Raw genomic sequence first — 24,976 nt, 5'->3', positions numbered from 1 at the left:
CTTTATGTGGATTTTAGTACCAAAAAAATGGGATGCAGTTCCACGTAGTACAAAAGCGTGGCACGGCTGTGTTTGGCGGGGGGAAAAAACAGAAAATGAAAGTGGGTGGGGGAGATGTGTGTTTTCCTTTTTCTTTATCAGCAGTCATGTGGCCTCCTCCCTCTTCACAAAACAAAGCTTGTAATTGGGTTTGGGCGTGTCCCCTTTCTCCTTTGTTTGACGGTAAAGGTTGAATTGTAAAAAGGAAAAAAAAAGGATGCTTTGCTTACCTCACCTACGTGCCTGTGTCCCTCCACAGAGGTGAATCGTAAAGGACTGCGCTGTCTCCTTCGCAGCTCTGTTTTATCGAGCAGTGTTTCCAGACCAAAGCATGATTCCACTGAAGTGATGGAGCACATCTTGAGAGACAGAGGGGGTTTAAAAGCTGCAGAAACAAAGCATGCAGGCAGTAGGTTGGCGATGCAAGCAGGGGGGCTGGCAGTCATTTAATCCTCGCTGCAGTGCTGATAAATCGGCATGCAAGTTTCATTTTTATCCCCCCTTACCAGTTTGCTTGACTCTTGAGTGATGAACAAACCCCCGCTGGCCTTTGAGACTTTTTGATGTAATATCCATCCAAGGATTACGCCCTCTTGGCCAGATTGGAGCTGAGGAACTGGGCTAACAGGTGGATGGTCTCAAAGTGCAGGTAGCTTTCAGGCAGACAGAGTAATCGGATCATTGAGGAGAGGAAAGCAGTTGTCAGTAAGCTTAATTTGTACTATGCGTCTAGGTTCCTTTCCTATAATTGGGTTACAATGTATGAAAAATCTGCAATGTATAAAGTAAGATTGATACATTTGACAAAAAGGAGAAAGAGCTAGATGCAGTTTTCTTTGAGTTATCATTCTGATCTCTCTCTTTTTATATCCCATGAATGCATCACCTTGAATCGTCCAGAACTATTATGTGCATATGTGACACTCTCTGAACTTTCAGTTAGTCATAAAATGAAAAATCTTTGTTTCAACCGCGCTTCTCTTTGATTTTCTCATTGATCACCATTGCAGTTTTTGTCACAATCACACCTTGAACATTTCACATTTGTGCTATGCTATCCTTTTTTTAAACATTATATATATATATTTGTCAGTCCCTTTACTTTAATCAAAGACAGCAAGTATTGTGTAAATTGAAGGGGACTCCTCAAATTTTAAAATATGCTCAAAATGTCTCCTTACAAATATATAGATAAAAATATAAATTTGAAGGGAGTTCGCTGCTAGAAAATATAGATTTTAAGGGGTTGCCTGGCAGATTTGGTCCCCCCTAATGTTGATTCCACAGCTACGGCCCTGCTTCAGTCATTCCTGCTTTTATTTTATTTCAAACTGTCCTGTAGCTTCTTTAGCTGGTTGTGTAAGCATAGATTGAAGATTATGCACGACTGTTTTGTATTGCATCATGCACAGTATGAGGTCTCTGCCCTTAAATGAAGTTGGCTACATGACATATTCTCATCTCATTTTTTCCCCTGTCTTGTGTTCCATTGTCTGAATTTAAGAGGGAAAAATATACTTTGCTGTAAGGAAAACAGATGAAGATGCAACAGCAGGAAGACTCCACTTGAAGGCCACTCGAGTTAATAGAAATATAATACAATACCAGAAATCAGCTGAACCACCAGCACAACGCTGCAGGTTGTGTTTGTCACACAAACTCAATATACCCAATCGTCATTGTCTTAATTGAGGTCACTTTGCCAATAGTTTTTATTCCTTCCTTTTTTCCCTTTTTTTCCTTCGTTTTTGAGACATCAAGGCAAACTGGATCTCCTCTTTTTGTCGGCAATACTAAAATGGTTTTAAGAAGAAAAAAAAATGCTGCCTGTGGGAGATTGTGTTTCTGAAGTGGTTGAGTGAGGCTTCAAAGTGGAGAAAACAAGAGCAAACCAGAGCAAAGATGTTGTGAATACTCACTGAAACAACATGAAATGGCCTTCTTGTAACTGCAGCAATTCTGCTATGATAAATTGACTGTGCAGTTTATGTTCCCTGCATGCTGGATGCGTTTCTCAAATCTACCCGTTTGACATTCAGAATGGCCATTTCTCCACACTGCCCCCGTCTCCTCCCTCGTTTCCTGCCATTGCTCATGACCTGTGGTGATGCAGGGGTCTACAGATTGAATGCACAAACAGTGATTGATACCCTTGCGAGTCTGTCTCTGGGTTACCGGGACAACTTGCTTCCTTGGTAACAGCATCATGACTTCTTTGAGGCCTTTATTAATATGGCACCCAGGTCCTGTTTACCTTATTAAAAACAGATTGGAATATCTTTTTCTCAGGCTGTGGGACATTTCATTCCTCTGAGCTCTAGATCATTTGTTTTGTTTATTGTTAAGTAGTGGGGAAAAATACAAACAAACTTAGAGGCAGCTTTCAAGACAACCCTCAGATAATTTTGTGAGTGTTTAGGCGCTGATGCATTTAAGATTATCTTTTTTTTTGGGCACAAACGTCAACTGGTTTTTTGAAATCACATTTAAATTGAGAAGGATGTTAGTTAATTTTACTTTTGAAAGGCTGACACCCATAGAGTGCTCCAGGGATGCTGTTTTTCTGTCAGCTGAGGCAAAAGTTAGCGTCACCCTGTGGTTCTTCTGTCAAAAAGCTTATGTAATTTTTCCATTGAATTTTGGAACATATTTGATACTTACATGTTTGGTTCAACAAATCATCAAAAATAATCCCCACTTTTAAGATTTTTGAAGCCTAAATGCAATTGCCAGAGGTAAAAAGCTAATGTTTCAAACTCACCACCACAACGAGGCTGTAAAGCTGTGTTCGTTGCAGTTCGGTGTGTTGACATTCTGTCATATCTTTTAGCCACTTGTTAGCAACTGCCTTTTATGCATGAAAGCTTTAGAGTTAACGAGTGGGGTTTTTACTGATGTCGAAAAAGTCTCTTAAGCTTAAGGCCTTTTTTAAGGCCTCTAACCAAAACGCATTGAGAAAACTCACTGACTTCAAGACAAGGAAACTCGAGGTGTTGAAGTGCTAACTAATTTCTGGGATTTAGGAGTCATTCCTGGGGTAATTAATTGGTTGATTTTTAAGAAAATAAATGAGAGGAGGCCTTCCCTTTTAGTCCCACGCAATGCCTCATTGTTTTCATGCTACATTTCAAAGCACCATCTGTTTATAGGTGGTGAAATTTCAATATTTTACTACATAAATGTCTCACCTTTTTATTTTATTTTCTGTCAGCTTTGCTGACTCACCCCAGTCAGCAAGAGGCTTCATTGTGACCATTTTAACATTGTTAGATATGTTAGCACCACTTGCCGAAATGAAGCTGCTAACAGTGGTATCAGAGCTAACAGTCATAAATTAGTCAACAATGCTTAAGGGTTTTTCTGACTGAAAATTGAGCTGCTTACTCACTTGGATGAGCTGAAGACCACAGGATGGGCGCAATATTTCCACAACAACACTATTTTGCTGGGACGGCGTTTTTAGCCATAATCTCTGACTAAGTGGAGCCGCTACCTAGCTAGCTCCCACCAGACCCACATGGTGTGCAGTGCAGTAATCTAAACACTGTAGAAACATTAATCTATAGACTCACATGTGAATAACCAGTCAAAAATATTCTCCACAGTTAACCGATTAACGGTCATCTGTTAAACACTGACATCCCTAATTGTGATATTAATTCCTGAAAACAAGAACTCAAATTCACAAGAGTTAAATTTTCACGTTGCCTATTCATTTTTTCAAAATGAGAAATTCAGAAAACTTCATAATGAACAAATAGCTGTCTTTTATTCATCCATCTGGGTTTCTGGCCATCCCATCTGTCATTGTGTGTTTGTATGCCTGTGTGTGTGTTTTTTGTGTGTGTGTGTGTGTGTGTGCGTGTCACTAAAAATTGGACTTTGACTCCAGCTCAGCTCTTAATGTGTTTACTTCATGTAAAACACCCACGCTCATTGTACCAGAGGCTCCTACGGAAACACACATAAAGAATAGAATCATAAAATGCTATTTGAAAAATTACTTCGTTGAGGGTTTGAGGCAGGATTTGGGAACATATTTTCTGTTTCTATTGCAGGTGTCCACTTAATTTTCCATGCAAAATAAACTCTTCTAAGCAGAGCAGACACTTTGGCTACTTCACGCTTGAGTTCGTGTTTGCAGATGATTTACTTCCTCCAGATATGCTGAAAAGAACATTATAAGAAATTTTACTTATACCAATTACCAGTTACTTTAAGCTCAAGTGTTCTCTTTTATTCAGGGTACAATTTTTTTTCTGAAAATGTATCTTTTTATAATGATTCCAGTGAAATTCATCCAACAAACACAGCAAATTGGTCCCTTCAGTTATCCTCCGATATTCAAGAAAACAGTCTCATGAAAAAAAAATGAATTTCAGTATTGCAACAAAAACCCAAATATTTCAAAGACAAACAACTGCACCGTCAGCTCAAAGAAGCAGACATTTACCTCATTACCTCCTATATACCCTGCTGACTGCTCCATGCTTTTGAAAGCTTGGACAGATCCACACCTTGGTGTGTCACCCTGCAGCACTGTGCCAGAAGGCTCTGTTTGCTCACTGTGTCGTGTGCACCATCCACAGCCTCCATTGTTCAAGGTTCATGACATGCAAGCGTTCCTCAAACAAACCGTTTTTGTTCACTGCAGATGGCCGAGTCGCAGCTCTGGTGGCCAACACACACCCTCTCAGTCCCCAAGTCAACTGACATTTACTGGTCGACAGTACAATTTTGCTTAATGAGTACATTCGAGCTGTCATTCTTCCTCTGTGATCCCATTCAGATTTCATCACTTATTTTTAATTTTCTAATTATATTCAAATTCTTGATGCACAAATTTAGCCTTTTATTATCGCTAACCCAGTTAATTACTAGGGCTGTAAAATCACACTCACTCCACAGACACACACGGAAGATGACTTTGGTATTAACGTGGCATTAAAATTAGGCTCAATAATAACTGTCGAGGTTCACAGACAATATTGTTTTTTGCTAGTCGCCAGTGCTAGCTTAAGCCTGTGGCACTAGCTTTTATTGCATGAAATGAGTTTTTGTCAAATCAAGTAACGTTGGTGTCACCTGCCTCTCCTTTACTGTGTTCTGCTGTGGCGTGGCTCAGTGTGTGTGTGTGTGTGTGTGTGTGTGTGTGTGTGTGTGTGTGTGTGTGTGTGTGTGTGTGTGTGTGTGTGTGTGTGTGTGTGTGTGTGTTTGGACCATGGAAATATAACTGAATAGTTGGAGGCGGGGCTCTGTTCATTCCTATGAGAGTTGCTCAGTGGCGCATGAAGCCAAAATAGTTCAACTACTGTCTATAAATTACCCGTATGATCAGCTTTGCTTCCGCCCTGTGCGGCCCATAGAGCAGGCACACTTGAGACTTCCGCCAGCCGAGCCGGCTACTTTAGCTTTAGCGCTTCGCTGACTCGAATGGGGATAAAATGATTCAATCGTTTGGCTCTTTTAGACTTCCCAAATGTTATTGGACCTAATGGATTCAATCTTGATAGTGAAATTAGTCATTGTGTGGCGGTTGTGGCACTTAAAAAGTTGTATCCACTGATTTACAAATGTGTCTTTTGCATTGTAAGTCAATTCAAAACCCGTACACATGCTGGGGGGCATGGTGTGGACGTTCAAAGCTGGTATTGACATTTAAAGCCCAGCTGTGGGTTAGGACAAATATGAGAAAAACTAGCATGACCAACAGCAAAATTTAGTAAAGACTACACCCCATCATTACTTTCCTAATGAATGGATATTTAGAGTTATTTTTGGCATTTACAAAGAAATAAAAAAGGTTCTTTCAGCCTTGTGTTGGGTTCCTGCAAACCCCCAATTATAGGGTAAACAGTACACTTCCTCCTTTCACTACAATGGAAAAAGAAGTTGCAGTTGGCGGGAGGGAGATTGCCATGGAGCTGAAAGTTTCTAGTTAGCTGAAGTAGCGTTGCCATGGTAAATGACATAACAATCTTCTTGCTTTTGGCTATATTGTTTGTCATGTGTAGTAGATATCGTATTAAATGTGTTGTCTGTTTAAAAGTACAAACATAAGATGCCAAGTAATCTCTCATCTTTTTCCTTGGTAACGTCTCGAGTCTGATCTGGAGCACTCAGCTCATACGTACGTGGTGTCTGTTATGTGGCAGAAGTGCATGTGTAAAGGAGTAATTGTGTTGACAGCGAGGGAACATTCAATGCTTTACTTGAATTCTCGATCTCTGCTTGGATAAGTTGGCAAACATTTTGAAAAAATAAAAAAATACACATTTGACTAATAACTTCAACGTTCAGTTAGTATTAAATATATGTTTCTAAAACTGATTTATATTTTACTCCTAAAATTCATCCCAGAAGCCCTCATGAATACATTCGCATATCCAAAAAGTGTTGCTCCAAGGCCAAAAAGGGGCACAGAGGTTTAGGGGGAAGCCTGTTCTAAAAACTTCACATAATGTCTCAACACATTTTCACGGCTTCACAGATCAACATCTTTCTTATACTTGTATATGCATTGCTTTTTTAATGCAGCTGTGTAAAACAAACAAACTAAAAAAGAGATACAGCCCTCCCTAAACTAAAACTGTTTGATTTCTCCCTCAATTATTGAGATTGGCAGCCACAGAAAAACAATAACAAATCATTTTCAGCGGCAATAATGATGCTAGAAGCTAGCAGGAATGATGCAGGTTTGCAATGAGAACTTTAAATTCACTTTATTTTACTGACATGTCATAACTTTAGCTCTGTTCCCATAGAACTCACCAGATACATCCTTATAATGAATCTTTTTAGCTAAGCAGTGGGAGACTGATATTAGAGTTCAGCATCATTGGCTTTGGAGCACTTATGGGCCCCAATAACAACAACAAAAACAAACATATATTTTTGTTGCTTATAAAATTAGGTTAATTTAATGTTTAAATAATGTCCTTTTTTTGTTTGTTCTTGATTCTGCAGTTGTCAGATTTCATTTTTGAATGTGTGAAGTTGCTCTCAGCTGGCTGTCATGTCACAAACCCCACTCTCCCTTTCTTTTTTCATCCACTGAACTAAAAAATCATACCTGTCAGCTTGCGAGTTTTCCAGTTTAGTGCCTCCGCTGGCATCTCACGGCCACAAAGTGAAATTTTCGCATATTGTCACACCATCAAATATGCCTGTTGTAATCCTAGTGCAGTGATAAAATACAGTACTCTGCGGACTCTTCGGACCAAATGTTAAGCACCGAGAGTGAAGTGCTGCATTGCTCTTTTTAAAGTTACCTATTTTTTTCCTGTTCATCAGACACTCCAGGACTGTGAATAAACAAATGCACGGTAAACTCCCCACACTGATTATATCAGGCTTTACAAATCTCCAGAGGAAACACAAGCTAATGGCACATTTATCCCTGTACATACAAGCTCCCGGTTGGATAATCTACACCAGGCATGGCTATGTGTGTCATTTTTCCTGATGGTGTGACCATGGAAGGTCTGCTACTCCGACTCCCCGGGGGCCACTTGCGTGCTACAGCAGCGGCCATCCTCTGTCTTTATCATGAAATCCGTATGTGGCTGCTGTTCAACTCAAGCCTCCCAGAAGTGTGTTTATGTTTTTTTGCATTGTGAGTGTGTGGGGAAAGGGCCTCCCTCATGGCAAATATATATTTTTTGAAATTCCATGACTGTGATTCTGAACAGGGCTGTACGTTAACTTTTTTCCCAAGGTGTACACGTGCTCCTAAATGAAAAAAAAAAAAAAATAGGAGCACAGTTCAAAATGTTCCAGTTTGTTAAACCATTAATTGCATACATATTTATACACTGCATGCATGTGCATCTCCTTGTGTATTGTATTGGTTCTGCAGTACAGTTTTTTTTTTTCTCACCCTGTGAGTGAGATTGCTGGTAGATAAAAATTTCCACCGGCCAAGCATATTTTTGATTTTTTGATATATTGCCTTTTTTGGCAATATATCACAGCGGAACTGTACACCCCTAAATGACACCAAAATGCGGCAGGCACTTAGCATAGTTTACATTTACCTGCCAATGTAGCGAATGGTCCTCAGGAATTAACTCGTCATATGAAAAATCTACCTGCATTTGGCGCTTGTTAATTTCGAGTGCTGCTTGCGAATAACCATTGAAAATAAAAATGAATGGGCTTCGTTTTTATCTAGGATGTTTAGCTTATTTCATACAGTCTATGACTGTTACTGATAGTTTCTGCAAGTTAAAGTCATATGTTTGTGATGATGTATTAAAGTTACTGAAATTAAAAGCCCTGTTTTTTAAAAAAAAAGGCGTTTTTGTTGCGGTGTTTGTTACATGCACATTAAATTATTTTTCTTTGGATATAATTTCAAGTGAATTGCTCACACTGTAGGGTCATGACACTCACCCAGAGAGTAAACAAATAGTTTCAAATCAAGTAAGGAAAAGAACCAGTTCTGATTCTCAGCACTACACTATCACAGGGATAAAGTGGGATACAGAGGGATCAGAGATTCATTGCTCTGTAGTTTCCCTGCTAACTGCAGCAGCAACATACAAACTGCTGCATCTGAGTAACTCCATGTGGGCAGGCTGGCTGCATTTCCTCTCTGGCTCCAAATCTTCTCACCAATGACATGATAATTCCACATGCCTAAGGCCCTTCAGAGTGAGCACCCACTGATAGGGTTCCTCATGATTGCCATCCACTATGGCTGCATGGGCTTGTGGGAGGGCAGTGGATTACTACGGACGGGCGCTGACACTCTTGAGGCTGAAGCATGTCATTAAACAGTAAATCACTCTGATTGAAAAACGCATCAGCTCCCAGCTTTCTGTTGACAAAAGAAGACCTTCTCGGCAGGACCGGATTGTGTTCTCGGCCTGAATAAATCAACACACAGTCGTCCAGACTCTCCTTCCACGTAACGCTTCCTGAGCTCAGCTCGCATGGGCCGTTACAAATCATCACCTGAGATGTTTTAACTTTGTTGACTGTGCAGTTTTCATTCAGCCGTAGTGACTGTTGACACTGTTAGTTTGCTGTAGGTGATGATAGTAATTAACACCTTTAATCTAAGATAGTGACTGAACTCTTTGAGCACAAAAGATTTTTTTGTTCACTAATAAAGTAATGAGAACAAGGTATTAAAAGTGTTAGCACTGTATAGGAAAATAACAGATAATTGAGACTAAGTTACATTGCCTCATCAAGGTGAGGATTTTCATGCTGTTTTACTGCCTGACTGTTCTGTATAAAAGGGACAATCACAGAAAGGGGGGCTGAGAGTGGAGGGGTGGCACAGCAGTTTCGCATTTAAGGCGGCACTGGAGGTAGTAACTGTGCTGAAATTTTGTCTGTATAAAGGGGATGAATTCATGGGCAGACATGTGACATTTTGACAACATGTCATGAGTGCGACCCACTTCAGGGTCTCTTAAGACATCCATGGAGATTTAAAAAGTAGCTGTTAGCAGCTCAGAGAAGAAGAACAGCAGCCAAAAAGGTCTGCAAATGGGATAACAATGTGAATTTGGTACTTACATTTATAATTTTTTTATGCTGTCTTCACATTTGTGTACTGTATTGTAATTAATCAAAACCAGTCACTCAATTCTGCGTGTGCTGGCTCCTAATACAGGAAATAATCTAAACTTAGATAAAAGTAAATGTCTTTTCTTTACAAGCCTGTTGTGTTAGTCTGGCCCATCATTTTTTGTTACGACACCATGATACTGTAGGCCTATTTGTGAGATGTGGGGAAGCAGCAACACAGGTAGATACAGCTTTACAACAGAGACCAATAAGGCACACAAGCTGTCAAACAAATCGCTTGTGTGCCTGCTCCGAGCAATCCGCTTGTAAAGCTCTGACTAGCAGAGATGCCACATGGCCACATCTCAGCGATGAGGCAAAACTGAAAGTAATGAAGGACAAAAATAAGGCCAAGGCTGGAAAACAGGTGGATTTTTACTTTAAAAAGCATAAAAAAGGTATGATATGTTTGGGATTCACATATAGTTAACCCAGCGACTGGAAGAAAATACTGACATTGTACATTTCTGCTTATGAATATGTTAGATTTGTTGATTGATTCGTGTTGTAAATATTCCTAAAATGACGTAGTAATTGAGCGGCCTTTGTCAACCCCTCACTGTTTTTCCAGTGGGGATAGTGCCATGAAAAATGGCCGTTTTTCACTGAGAAATCACTGCGTTTCCTGCCAGGCAAGAGCCACAAAAAGTGGTTGCGTTTTACGGAGATACCACAGGTATCTACAGGTATTCTACAGAAACCTTCTAGTATTATTGTTTTTAACCACTTTACAACCATTTAACCAAACGTAATGATTGGACCTTGAATCAAGAATTCCAAAAGACGCTGTTTTGCTCCCATTATCCTTATTAACTTTAAGTCATCTTCGAAGAAAACGAAATGATGAGGCCATAAAAGGTACTTAAGTGATATCTGTCTGGCTCTTCAAGCGCTTTAATGGCCACTACGTCCCCCACTTTGTGAATATTTTTATTAAGAATGATGTGAATAAGATATATAACCTGTTCAATTTACATAATCTATACCTCTGTTTGGCTTAGGCTTTCGACTTTAATGTTTTTTCAGAGGGGGTCTACAGAAAATTAACTAAATGCAGAGATTACAAATGGAGAGGTTATTGCAGCCAAAACATGTAAAGCATCAATATGTCGAACGTGGTCTTTCCAAAGAGCCTCCTGTCCCATTAACAGCACAACACTCTCCCACTTGCCTCAAGGTCCTGCCTTCAGATCAGTCACCCGCCTTTAGCAGTGCAGTTATTAGTAGGCTTTATCGATTAGTGCATGTCCACGTTGCTGGACTTCCATACCGTAGTGGATGAACATTTATTTCACAGGGTTCGCACACGGTACTTTAAGTACTTGAATTTGACACTGGAATGCCTTAAAAATCAGACATTTTTGTAACAAAGGACTTCACTATAACTGAGAGGAGAACAATGATAAATTGTTTCATGACACGTTTAAGACAAATGTGCGAAACTAGGAAGCCAAGAACGGCTGTGGCTGCAATTTTTTCCTAAGACAGTATGATCATTATGAGCTCAGAGCTCAAATGGGTTGGTGAATACACTATATAGTCGGCACCTGGGTGGCAGTCTCACCAGAGCAGCGTCAGTCGATAGCACAAATTTTAAGCTGTAATTTAACAGTAAATAAGCATCAGCATGTGTCTGACTGTTGATTGTAGAGCTGTTGTAGCTGTTGGATGTTTTTTTTGCGCTCAGTGTATATTCCTGCCTGTTATTCTTTGCCAATCACATCCCTAAAGACTAATAACCTGTTAATTTAAGGTCCTAGTAGCATGTTTGCACTATTGATGCATTTGCACAATTCTCTTGCAACTGATGGTTGTGCCGACAACAATTTCAACCTTGAAAATAATAATTAGAAAAAGTACTTTGAATATAGACTTTGAATTTGACTGGCACCTTTTTATATTAGATATATTTTTAATGTGTTTTATTACAGACGTTGAATATAACAGTGCCAAAATTCTTTGTTTCACTAAAAGACAATCAAAGAAAAATTGCAGTATGCTACACTGGAGCCATCCTTTTTGTTCTGGTGAATTGACTCAACACGAGGTACCACATTCATCCTATGTCCATGTTATCACTTTTTTGAAAAGCACACTTTTTCACACATGCTTTCCTTTTCTGGAAGTGATAATACTCCAATGTGTTTTAGCCACTACAGATCAGCTCTGTTTGTTTACACAGCTCAGAGGCACCGATGAGGAAGAGAGCTGAGAAACTCAGCCATCCATTTTTCCTCATACATTTAGTTGCACTGACATCTAAGCAAAGGTAGGCCATAGCCATAAATCACAGAGCACAATAACAGGCACATTTTGGGCCGGTCCATCATTGGCTGTGTTTTGTTTTCTCATTGCATCTTGGCAAATTGCTGTTATTAATGGGAGAAAGCATAGTTTGCAGCCCTCATTAGATGTTGTTCCAACAGCGCCTCTGATGGATTAAGACAAGCCGGAGGCCTTGTCTGCCACTACAACCAGCTAATATGAGCCAATTAAATGCCGTGCACTCTCTGGCCACTCCACACTTGCTTATGTGCTCGTGTAAGTATTCTGCTTCATGGCCAAATGGATTTAACTTTCAAGACAAGTAGATTTATTTCAAAGATTTTCAGCAGAACCGTGCGCTTAGCTCCACATTCGTTGATAATAAATTATGTCCCTTTAAAGTACTTGGTTTCTCAGAGGATGCTGAACATTTTCCTTTGATCAAGGAAGTTTAAAATCTTCATCCTTTTTTTTTTTTTTTTTTTTTCATCTCTCCCCTCAGTAATTGGAGCTATTTGTGACACAAGCTGTTGGTAGTGAGAGCCACCACTGTGTTTAGGGAGTGTTAGATTTCAAGGTAATGTCAGCCCGGCAGAGTGTCTGATTCATGCAGAAGAAGCTTTTGGGTAGGTGGTTGTGAGCACTGTATAAATATACCCAAGGCTTCCTTCGAATGCAGGGCTCATAACACAGGAAGGATCGATATTGTGCAGCGCAAGCATGAAAACAGAATGTAAGTCTCACTGTCTGTTGAATTTAAGCTCAGCTAAAGTGAAGGTGCTCACAGTGTCAGTCAGAACTTGTTAGAGCTTACTGGATATATCCAGGCTGACACTTCAGTCATATTTGATCATGAGCGCATATTGTGAATGCGAACAAAATTTGGGAGAAATTGTTTTGCACTCAGGCTTGCATCCCATTTTCAAAAAAACAGAAAATACTGCTTTATGGATTGCTATTTTCATCAGTGCAAAGGAAAATCACTTTCTCTCCCACACTTTTTAAAATAGAGTATTTTTTTTCTATAAAGCAGTGAAGTAAAATAAAAGCTGTAAAGTTCCCAGCTTTCATACAGTCGGTAGATTAAATCTGTTTGAGTAATTTAAAGTTAGTTATGGTTTTTATTGTTTTTTAAATTGTTTTTAAAAACAATGAAACAATTATCTTAGTGTAGTGATAATTCAACTCCTGGTACAAAGCTCCTCAGTGTTTAGGTCTTGAGTTAACAGAGAAAAAAGCTAAAACGCATTACCATGTGCTGCTAAACAACATAGGAAAAATACAGCTTTCTAATTAGACACTGCCTTAGTTCTTTTTATTTTACTGGTTTAAATAAAGTGATCTGTTCTCATGCATGATTTAACACCAACTTAAAACCTCTTGATCTTAAGTTACCAGAGAAAATAGGTGAGTCCACATTAGCGGCTGCTGTGCTAGCAGCCTCTGCAATGAGCCAAACAACATAGGAAAAATACAGATTTTTACAGTGAAACTGCTTTATTCAGTTTTTTATTGGTTTAGATCACCTGGCCTATTTGTTTTGGAGAGGAAGAGACCTCTGTCTTTGGATAATTCGGCTCCTGGTAAAAACCTTGTGAAAGTCTGCATCTGAAGTTATCAGACAAAAAAAAGATGACCACACATAAGCCAGTGCTTGGCTAGCAGCCCGTCTGCAACGTGCTACACAGCATTAGACAAACACTGATTTTTAATGTGAAACTGCTTTATTTAGTGTTTTTAAGGTTTAATCACTAGTTCAGTTTGTTTTTGGGAGGGAGATACCTCTGCGGATAATTCGGCTTTCAGTAAAATCCTCCAGACCAACAAAAGTGAAGTAATCCCGAGTGGGAGTTTATTCTTGGCATATGGTAGAATTTTAGCTGGTTGAACCCTGCAGTCCTCACCATTTAATTTCACTAGATCCTACAAACTGCACCTTTAAAGCTGTTTGTTTTGCTTTTGATTGACGCATTACGTGCAATAAAAGTAATCAAAATTTGAATATATTGGAATAATTGATTGTGATTGTGATAAGCAGCAGAAGTGGTCTGCGTGTTTTTTTTAGAATAAATTAAGGGGACGTCTCTGTTGGTTGAAGAAACTAATAACCTGCCATATTGTTTGTGGGAGCCTCTGTAGTGATTAAATGTTGATTTTTCAGGATTTTGAGTTGACAAGGGCTGATTGGAGACTTGTGTGTCCACTCGGAGCTGCTGCAGCTCCGGGGCAGCTGTCTAAATGATCACAAGTGTTGAATTATCCCTGATGGGTGATGACTAACATAAACACTTGCACTGTGTTGATTTTTACGCTCAGAGTTGAATTAACGCTGGCGTTTTTTGTGCCGCCCGAATATGGCCCATATTAGACCGGGCTTTAACAAGGGCATCAAGCATAACAAGAGATATTGCTCTGTTGGAACGCTTTCAACACAGAATTGGCAAATAAAATGTGCCTAATTTATGAAGTCATTTGGATGGCATTCGATGGATATTGAATTGCGTGGGAATTATGCCCTCATGTCTTGATATGTGCAGCCTGCAAACTGCTCCAGTTTCTTGTAGGGATTATTTGAAATGTGAACTTCCCTGGCACGAGTGCATAACCCATGTAATTTGCTCTTTTAAAAATTCCTCATCCCTCCCCACACGCTCTAGAGCATTTTGCTGTCATTGGCCATGCTATATTTTCCTCTGTGCCACATAGTCAATGAATTGTTCACAATTAATCCCTGCAACCACACAAGAAGACCACCGAGCAATTACTTGCTATATTACGTTTAATTCTTTATATTCTTATCCAAATATACCGGATCGCACATGTAGAATTTGGATGGAATATTTCACAACCCAAAACCGAATATGTCCTTTACTAAAAGCAAGGCACATGCTCATCCCCTGAGTGAGTCACACTGTATTCCACCGAGTCCGTTGACTTTTTTTTAAACTTGTAATATGCATTTCCACAACCTCTCTGGAAAACTCACACAGAGACATTTACAAGGCCAGGCTGCTCCTCTTGTGGGTTCGTAGTAAGTGGTTAGGATTTTCTCTAAGAGCTTCAGCTCTATGTTAATGACATGCAGTCTCCGGAAAGGTTTATTCATTCAATTTGACTCTGGAGAGACGATCTCTTCAGCCTGCTGATTAAATTAAGATTCTTTAATAAGCATATCTAGGTGCGCTGACACGAGAGACATCCCGATCGGTGTCTACCAATGCAGACACCCGCAACTGTTTTAAAGGCAGGTTAAACAGAATTTTTGCAGTGTAATGTCATGTGTCACAATTACGTAGCATTTTGCTGGTGATTTTTCCATCTTTACTCTGCTTGTAATTTACTGTGCCTCACATATCCACAGCTGCATTGTACAGTACACTATGCACACTTTATTTGCTGTACACTTTTGAATTATTCAGTAAGGACTTTTTCTCTTTGACACTGTCCTAAATAATATGTAAACCCAGGTAATTCTGAAAATGCATACCGTTTACCTGATGCAGCATTTTAGATCTAAGTACAGTGCACTGTGAACTATGTAGACATAGAGTATAGATTCTTATGTAGAAGGTTGCAAAGGACAAAAAGTCTCTGTGTAGTGTTTTCACTGTAACCTAACAAGGAAAAAAACATGCACACTTCAGCAGTATTGCAGAGAGGCGACTGAATAATCCTGTTTCAGCATGATGTCAGATTTTTTTTTAAAGGACACAAAAAGCCAAACACACTAACAATGAATAAAGAAATTAATGAATGCGACTTCGAGTGAATTACTAATAATGGGGGCTCTTGTTATGAAAGAGTTATTGGAAAGGACTGGAAAAATAGCATTTTCTGTCTGTGCCCATTGTATTGGGCATGTTGGTGACTCATGGTGGAGGTGTAATGTAACTAAATGTATCTACCACAGGAAAATCCTGCTTTCATCTTAATGCATGACAGTCACAGGGGGCCGTGTTTTTGTGTTGAGTACTTTTCCCTGTAATACAATCCTGATTTTAGGGTACATAGTAATGCTTCTGTGACATGTTTTAACACTGATTTGAACTAAATGTAACATCTTTACAGTGTAGCATCTGCACTTTCACTTAAGAAAAGACTGGATACTTCCTCCACCGCTATAGGAGGTTGCACAAATTAGTTACCAGGTTTCTGCAAATCACAGATCCGTTACATTTGTACATTTGAAATGGATCATAAAGACATTTATAAAGTGACGTAGTTCAAATTACATTTGTAATGTAATGCCGAAACTCGGGGCCGTGGCACGACCAGTGTGAACATGCTCACTGCTCAACACAGGCGCAGAAAGGAAGCAGGCAGCGCTCCACGGAAAATCGGTGCACTTCGTGGCGTTTCTGCATCTAGTGTGTACCTACCTAAAGTATGAGCATGCTTAGATGTTCTGTCTATCCTCATCTTAATGCTCATGAACAGGGTAAACAAACGCGTCGTCTCCTCAGAAACTAATCTGATTTAAGATGCCATATATTCATTTTACAGGAAAACCTACAAGGCACATACAGTGAAAAAAGACGCTGTACGTTAAGTGGTCACTGGTGCCTGTCAGTCCGAATTATTTCAGTGTTTCTCTGGTTTGTTTTTAGTTTTCAGCCTGTGTTGTCATCCACACTCCTCTGGTCACAGCCATCCAACCATGCGTGCCTGTGCCGCATGCAATTAATAATACGTTGATATTTGTTGAATTATATTTAAAAGAAAACTTTCAGTGAAATAAACATAAACAAACCCCGCAGCCAAGCTGAAGAGGCACTTCAGGTGTCAGTGCTTTGGATTTAGGAATATCCAATAGAGTGCAAAGGGTTACCGAGCTAGAGTGATGCTTATTACATCGCAGTGAGGGTGCGTGCTGCAAGTGCATTTCCTGAGAATTATTGTTTTTCTTAGACATTCAAACGCTTTACTGTTTAAGTCTTAAATCTCACCTTTCCATTATCTATCAGCCTTCTGCTGGATTGTTTATTCTGTTTGCCTGAAATACCATTTATTCTATTAACAACCACATAAAAAGAACAGGAAGAGGGGCTTTTAGGTAATTAACATTTGCCTGAAATATTACAGAGTTGCAAACCAAGTGTACACGTCTCTTTATCTTTCTTTCTTTGCAGTGATCACCTGTAGGGTTCTATTAGACACACATGTCCTTATAGTGGTTTATGTTCTTTTACCAATGCAATTATTGGTCACGAGGTCCCATTTTACCCTGCTTTATATTTTTACTGTGATATCCATCTGTTTCACAAGCTCCAATTCCCTCATTATACACCGAAAGTGTTGAAACGGCTATTATGTTGGGCCGAGGGTTGCTGTCTGTCAGGGAAGTCAGCCCACGCACCATCGCCGGCTCACTCTGTTCGCCGGAGTGCTCGCATAAAAAGAGGTCCCTTTTCACTTATGTGTAAACCAGATATATTTTAGATAGATATAATAGATGCATTCTTGGATACTACACAGAGCTCCCCCAGATGTTAGGTTCTTGAATGTATCCTTCATGCACTTTTAATTTAATTGGCTCCTCTCTAGTTTGCGGATTCATTTATTTTCTCCCAGGTCTTCTCATTATCACCTTTTTAATCCACCTATATTTTATTCGAGAGGTCGCATGCTGATAGTCTGCACTTATTATCATCGTTTTTGTATGTATGTGATTGTGATGGTGGAATTACACTGCAGGTCTGTGTGAGGCATTATGTGGATGATTGAGCAAAGGGCTGATGATTGGGAACAATGTAGCGAGGTCAAGACTTCAACTGAGACTCTAGCTTTTTCTTTTGAACTTTTAATGTGTGTCTTACACGGAGGAGGCTTCTCTTGCATTGGAATGTTTCAGGGCCGTAGCCATGGAAATATCTATAGGTGGCGGAAAAGTCAAATACAGCATAGTATTGTTATATTTCTGCATGGCAATATTGCATTGATATGAGGACACCAAGTATAATATTGTTATATTATTACTAATATTATGGTGTGTGTTACAAATTAGCCGCTGGATGCACCATTGTCCCGGATCGAAACTGAGAAAAAGCAACTTGCAACCAGACAGAAACACTAGCAGTTTACTCCACCAACTCTTTTTGATCAGCAATGAAAATATGGTGCTTTGTCACCAGAAGCACAGAAAATAAACAGGGCGGTAGCGGAGTAGATATGCACTCTATTGTTGCCTTTTTTTTTATTATTTAATTTTATTTTATTATTTTTATTATTTAATTTTTTTATTGTTTTTTTTTTACCTCAGACAACCTAAAAAATATTGTTGTCATTGCTATCTTACATTAAGCTTGCTGTTTCTTATTTTTTTTCAAATTGTTTTTTTTTTTTTTTTGCATTACCTGAGGCAACTTTAAAAAATGTCATTGATGTTATTGTTTGTACTGTCCTTACCAACATGAAAATATTTTTTTTATGCCTCTTATTTTTCTATTTATTTTATTATGTTATAGCCCCCCCCCCAAAGATTTTTTGGGATATTGACTTAGAAATTAGCATTGTGACAACCCTACTACAGATTGGAATTAACATGCGGACAGCAGTGTGGATTTTGGCTCCACAACATAAAAACACAAATTGATATCCAAAAAATATCACTGGGTCGTAATTTTCACAGAGTTAATGCTGAACTGGTTTTCCAGCTGCCGTTTTCAGCAGAATGAACTTGATATTTCTCAGACGTGTTTCCTTCTGTGTTGGCCACATGTCAGCCCGAAGACGTCATGATTACTTCTCCATAGCAAAAGAAAACGTGTGTGTTACAACTGTAACACATTTAAGGTGACTCTCCCCTGCAGTCCAGCCATATGCTAGGTTTTGACTTAGTCTTGTTTTATCAGAATACTGGGGTGAATATCTAAATAATATTTCAATATTTTCTCCCAATATATATTATAATTATTGCCTTGGATTTCTTAAGCATCACTTTTTTTTGTTGTTACTTGCATGCAAGTGTATGTGTGTCATTTGTTGCTCTGTGTTTATGCCTGTTATCACAAAAGCCCCATTTAATTTTAAATGAAAAAATATATATTTAAGTAATGTGAATTGTTAAACAATAGGGCAGGCAGGCTCCAGGCAGTGTGCTGTGTGGCTCTAAGTAGACAGCTAATTCTCTTATATTGAAGTATAAGAAAAACATGTCATTGTATACAGGTATATATGACAGACTGAGCTGCCCTTGTCAAAATCAATTTCAGCATTACCCTTAAAAATACATATTCATCATTAACCCCAGACTTCTATGTCACTGTTTCTGACAGTTCTCATTATGTTCATTGTATTTACTGATGATGAAGGACAAATCCTTCACAACAATTTGAGAGGCCGATCAAACGCTTTTGCTCCTCTTAGATTTTTATTGACTGAACATGTTTATTCAAGGCAAAACAACTTTAGATAAATAACTCATGAAAAGTCTAAACAGACAGCAAAACATGCAGGATTCATTCCACGGAAATTAATTAATGTGAGAAGCAATTATGTTTTTGTATAATCATGCAGATTTCACACATTTTTCTGTTTCAAGGGAAGACGGAGTGCGATAAAACAGAATCCAGATCTAAATAACGCTGCTACAAGTTAAGAAATAACTGCTTTAAGAGTTACATGTCACACAGTGGTCTGAGGTAGAGATTAAAGAAATGGTTGCACTGTAACTCAAGTTTGTTTGTTTTAATCTACAAACCAGATGAAGAAATTGCAAGGTCACTGAGAAGTGAATGCTCTTAACCCCCTTAAGTAACTACAAGTGAAGTGCTGTTTACCAAGATACTTAATCCCCATGTGGGGGAGTGCATGTTGTGTAATTGCATAAAGATGAATCATGGTGTCTCTCCAAAAGAGAGTGCGTACTCAGTCGATCTTATGCTTTTTAAAGTGATTCATATACTGTAAATTCATGACTGCTTTATTGCTGTTGTCCAACATTTACCTCAGTGAGAAAAAAAAACATATATCTTGTTCAGGTAAAGTGTTTTTATGGTTTATGACTGCAATAAAACTCTTTTGCTCTTTTTTTTTCCAGGATATTTGACAGTTACCATAGAGCCCCTGCCTCCTGTTGTTGTGGGAGAGACTGTTACTCTCAAGTGTAACTTCAAAACTGACGGAAGGCTTCGAGAGATTGTTTGGTACAGGGTGAGTAAACCTGTCTACTCCTTCAGTGCCATTAAGCACTAAATTCTCTGTAGAACATCCGTTTATTTCATTTTAGCCATTCAGGGGAGGTCAGTGCCAATAGTCATATCACAGGTTTATGGCTGCGTTCGGACAACAACCGTGCACTGTCAAACTGCAATTGTTAGGAAACAAGCTATTATTTGGGCCAGCTGTATGGGAGGCATCACTGGCTGTTGCTTGGGATTTGATTTCTCAATCTGCTGGTCATCACCATCATTTCTTAATAGTTCACAGCTGGCGACTCAACAGTTATTAAAATCCCAGTTGGTGTACTACACTGCCTAAGTGCTGCCAATAATTAGATTGCCGTTGGAGGAGAAAAAAAAAATCTTTGTGAGAGTATGTCCAAAATGGTTTATTTGGTCCATAAAACCGGCATGTTTTAAAGTTTTTTATCAAAGTAAAGATCCGTAAAACAACGTCACAGTTCACAGCAGATACGTTTGTTTCACTCCAAGAGAGTCACTGATAAGCTCTTGAAATGGAAAGCAGCGGCAGCTGCCGCTGTCGCACCCTTGCCTGACCATTTGTTTTTGCCAAAATCTCTCCAATAACTCTTGAGTGCTGTACAGATTTACTTTTTAAAGGCAGCTGAGTCTCCACCAAGTTGCTTGAGAAGTTGCTAAGTGGTGATTGGATTTGTATGATTTTGTTGCAGACTAACTGTGGAGCCTAATATCTTACTAAGATAAGAAGTGAACAGCATACAGACGGATGCTTTGCTAATAAAAACGCTGGAATGTGCAGATCTGACTCTAAACAATAGATGTGACTTTAAGGAGCTCTCTGGACTTCACCTGTTTACTATTCAGCTTGTGAAAGCAGTTGAATATGTTTGTTTATGTATTCTTGGCTCTGGAGGAAGCTCTCTGTTGTCTAATAAACAACACTGATGATGCTATCAGGTAGAAGGCTCTATTGAGTTGCATTATGGGAAATGTAGGATCCAGCATTTCGGGAGCTTTGACCTGAACACTGACAGGATTCATATAGTCATAAAAACCTGACTGTATGAATTCTGTCATTTTATTTGCAAATATAGATTTACAGGCCTGAAAAGTTTTGAAAACCTAAGCATACTCTGAAAGTTTTGGAAAAGTCAGACAATAATTTATGTTTTTATAGTTCCAGTCACAGCTGGAAATGCTCCAAAATCTAGCTAAAAAAACCCAACAAATTTTGGTGCCATAGTTGCGGCTAGATATGGTGCAGATGTCTCGCCAAAAAACAACCAGATTTCTTGTTGTTGTTCTCGAACTTGCAGCTTGGCAGCCATCTAGCGGAAGTTTCACACCATCCACAGTTCGCTCCACCTTCCAGTAAACGTCAGCTCAAACACATGTAATCAGAATTAGGTCAGTTAAGAAATGCTGATATAATACATTTAAAACATACAAATGTGATGTACCTGGGAAACGTTGAATGGTAACATTTGCTTCTGGCGACTGGGCTGTGATGACGATGGAAGGAACTTTTAAAGATCTTTCCAAAATCGGTGCTGCAGTTCTCTTCTATGTGCTGTACAGTATTCTGTTACCACCTGAGCCAAAACATTCATTAGCAAATTTACTGACTGACTGCAGCACTTTGCTTTCAAAACAACAACATTTTAATGCCACTGTTTGAGCTACTCATCATCTTGGGTCACTGACTAATCAACTGGCTCCAGTTAATATCCCAATGTTTTTTTTGCCGTCTTCACTGGTGCATTCTGCATCTTACTTGATAATTATGTTAACAGTATTTGATAATTGTGAACGGACATTCACCTTGGTTTCACCCTCCACCCTGTGCTGGGACACTGATCATTAATGAGCGAGCGGCAGGTTATTGCTTAGGCAGAAACTCTGTCTTTAGAGTAGCTTTTGCTTTCACATTTTTATTATTGTGAAATAAAACAGTGTCTCTGGACTCATCTTTGCAAATGCCGACCTTTTCAAGGTAGGACAAAAAGAGATTTATGGCACTTTGCACATTCACCTTGGTATCATAGATCACTTTCATCGCTGTGACAATTCATTTAATCAGGCAGGGATTGCAGAGCGTTGTTTTGCTTATATTCTGTCAGATTTCTGCAATGTCTATAGATAGCTATAGTTTAAATAACCGCTGTGAGAATAGAGCTGCCCATGTTAAGTGCTCTCACGAGGGAAGCGAGGAGGTTGTAACAGAAACTGGCCTCATCTCTCCTGTGGCCGCTGCTCAGCACAACCGTTGATAAATTATAAATCAATTACCCACACTTGGCTGCCAAAGTTTCTTTAATCTCTGCCTTTTATTTGACTAAATAATGTTGACTTCCCATTTTACCTCCTGTTCAAATGGAACTGGGGTTGATACTCACCTGGGGAATCCTCATATCTAATCGAAGCTTGGCCAATCAGACAGAGGGCTGCGTTAACTGAATATTTCAGTGAGTGCTCATCGGCGATGATAGATCCTGACGTATTCTGTTTGAGGATTTTTTAATGCATGACACATCCAGACTGCAGTCAGAATTAGCACGTCTTTGGATGTACTTAAGATTAACCTGATTATTTTTTAGAGAACCTTTCAAGCCACACTAACTCAAATTTAAAGATACAAAGTAATGGAGTTGATATGAGTAACACTGTGGCTTCCATTGTATTTAAGCATTTTGTATTTTCATATCGTGAAGGGATTTTTTTATTTGAGCCCTTGTATATATTATCACTACAGAGTGGAGTGTAATGGTGTGTGTAGGGGGGCACTTCACTTCACTTGACCTTTCCATGCAATATAAAATAAATCTTGCACACCTTCCATCAACATTGACTTAACTAGGGCTGTCCCAAATACTATTTGAAGCTGCAAAGCCTCAGTGATAATTTCCTGTGAATTTCTGAAGCTTCGACAGGATACAGTGGGACCTGTCAATCACCCAAACCTGGCTTGACTTTGGTAGAACTTTGGCCAGGTGCGTGTGTGTGTGTGTGTGTGTGTGTGTATGTGTGTGTGTGTGTGTGTGTGTGTGTGTGTGTGTGTGTGTGTGTGTGTGTGTGTGTGTGAGCAAGAGGGAGATGGAGAGAGGGAAGAGAGGGTGGACTATTGTACGCAATGTTCAGTAGGCTTAAGTCATGAAAAACTTTGAGTGCTGTGGGTCGGGCAAGTGCTTCAATACCTACCTACCTAGCCAGGAAAAATCATCTTGAATTTGTCTTTCCTGTTTCTTTTCTTCATCAGACAGCCAGACACCTGCCACCTCCTTTCAGTGGCCTCCACTGGTGAAAAAAGAACAAATAATGAGGCATTTTAATACTTATTTGGATATCAGTTACTATGGCAACAGTTGAAACTTCAAAGCATTCAGGTTAGCCCTTGAGTTAACCTAATACTAAATAAACTGCAGTGCCAAACTCAAGTTTGAAAAGCCATCAGCTGCACACTTTCTCATAAAATTCACCTCTTGATGAAAAAGACCTATGATTGTGTTTTGTTGATATTTGCTGTACTCAGAATCACCACTGCTGTTTGTAAAATAGTAGTAGTAATAATAATAGTAATCATCATCATCATCATAGTCATAATCATAATAATAATTATAATAATAATAATAGTTTAAAACCATGTATGTAGTAGCCCTTCCCTTTGCCATAAATTGATCTTGTTTGTTGAAGATGAAATGACAGTAAAGCATTGTCATTACAGTAACACCGTGTAGCTGGACCTATCTCCACAGTGCTGTTTCAGTGCTAGAGAAAGGTTATTGTTCTGCCATTGGGGAAAAATGCTTTGGCTTTAGGGCTGGGTAAAAAAATCAATTCATCAATGAGTTGCAATATGTTTAATGCCAATTCATAAAATCTTGAAATCTATTATTTCTGTTGTAATGATGTCCCACTCCCATGGTGGCAGTGTGGGATCAGAAGGTATTCTAATGAATTATCTGGGTATTTCTGACATCAACACAAATAACTGAATTGATATCGAAGCAAATGGATCAATATCGAATCAAATCGTGACCCAAAGAATCGAAATTGAATTGAATTTTGTGGTTCTTGATAATAGCCAGCCCTATTTGGCTTGTTTGTAATTCTTTGAACCAATCACATTTCTAATGGGTGGCGCTAAGCTCAGAGTGCAGCAATGCTGCTGTTACAAAATAACACTTGGGGGACTTGCACATGGCGAGCCGAGCACTGTCATTAAAAATAGCTAATCCTCTGCAAAAGAAAACACAAAAACCAGTAACAGACATTTGTCAACCATGTGATTCAACTTTTAGTGATAAAAAGATTACTTTATAATCAGTGCTTTAGAAGTGAAGCATGACTATCTTTGCTCTGGAGGAGCTCACTGGACCTGTTAAAGCCAAAGACGCCTTGCTACCTGTATGTGGTTCTTGCAAAACATTATTATGAAGATGTCACAGAATTGGTACACAGTTGAAGTCAGTGTCGCTGGCACATACCGATGCGGATGCCAGGGTAAAAAGATGTTGCAAATCAACTCTGACTTACCATGTCAGCAGATGGATCAGTGTTGGGTTTGCGAGTCCTGTGAGAAAGAGTCTGGACTTTTCTGAGGTGCTTTCACAAGTTGTTTCAGTTATTGTAGGTATTTACAACAATTCATGGAAAGATTAAAGTATACTTTATTGCATGATCCTAATCTTTGTCTTATTCAGCATTTAGGCTATTAGCTCAGAGGTTGTTGTTCCCCGAAAGGGATTTTAAAATACAGACAAGCAGATAGGGGGAAGAGGGGAGAATGCTGGGCAAAATAGCTGGACAGTGGAAGGGTTATAGCCACAGTCTACATCCAGTGAGTCAGACTATTACACAAGATAAGGGAAATATTCCTGCTTATAAGTTATATGCTCTTGGCATTAACAAATATGTAAATTTGTTTGTTTTGAAGTCATTAGTGTCAGTTA

The 24,976-nt window shown here is 39.1% G+C and overlaps 1 protein-coding gene across 2 annotated transcripts in view; it reads left to right on the top strand.

The window, feature by feature from the left end:
- The window catches only part of igsf21a (immunoglobin superfamily, member 21a), a 263,595-nt gene that overhangs the window by 63,231 nt on the left and 175,388 nt on the right, over positions 1 to 24,976 (top strand). For both annotated transcript variants that reach the window (XM_042497548.2, XM_042497540.2), the window contains exon 2: positions 19,925 to 20,037. In XM_042497548.2, coding sequence (XP_042353482.1) covers positions 19,925 to 20,037 — 113 coding nt within the window. The remainder of the gene's footprint in view (positions 1 to 19,924; positions 20,038 to 24,976) is intronic.

This window comes from Plectropomus leopardus, chromosome 2, assembly GCF_026936395.1.
Source record: "Plectropomus leopardus strain MGB_pleo_1.0 chromosome 2, ASM2693639v1, whole genome shotgun sequence".
NCBI classification, from domain to species: Eukaryota; Metazoa; Chordata; class Actinopteri; order Perciformes; family Serranidae; genus Plectropomus; species Plectropomus leopardus.
The sequence above is the reverse complement of the archived record's forward strand: the minus strand, read 5'-3'. Positions and strand labels throughout refer to the sequence as shown.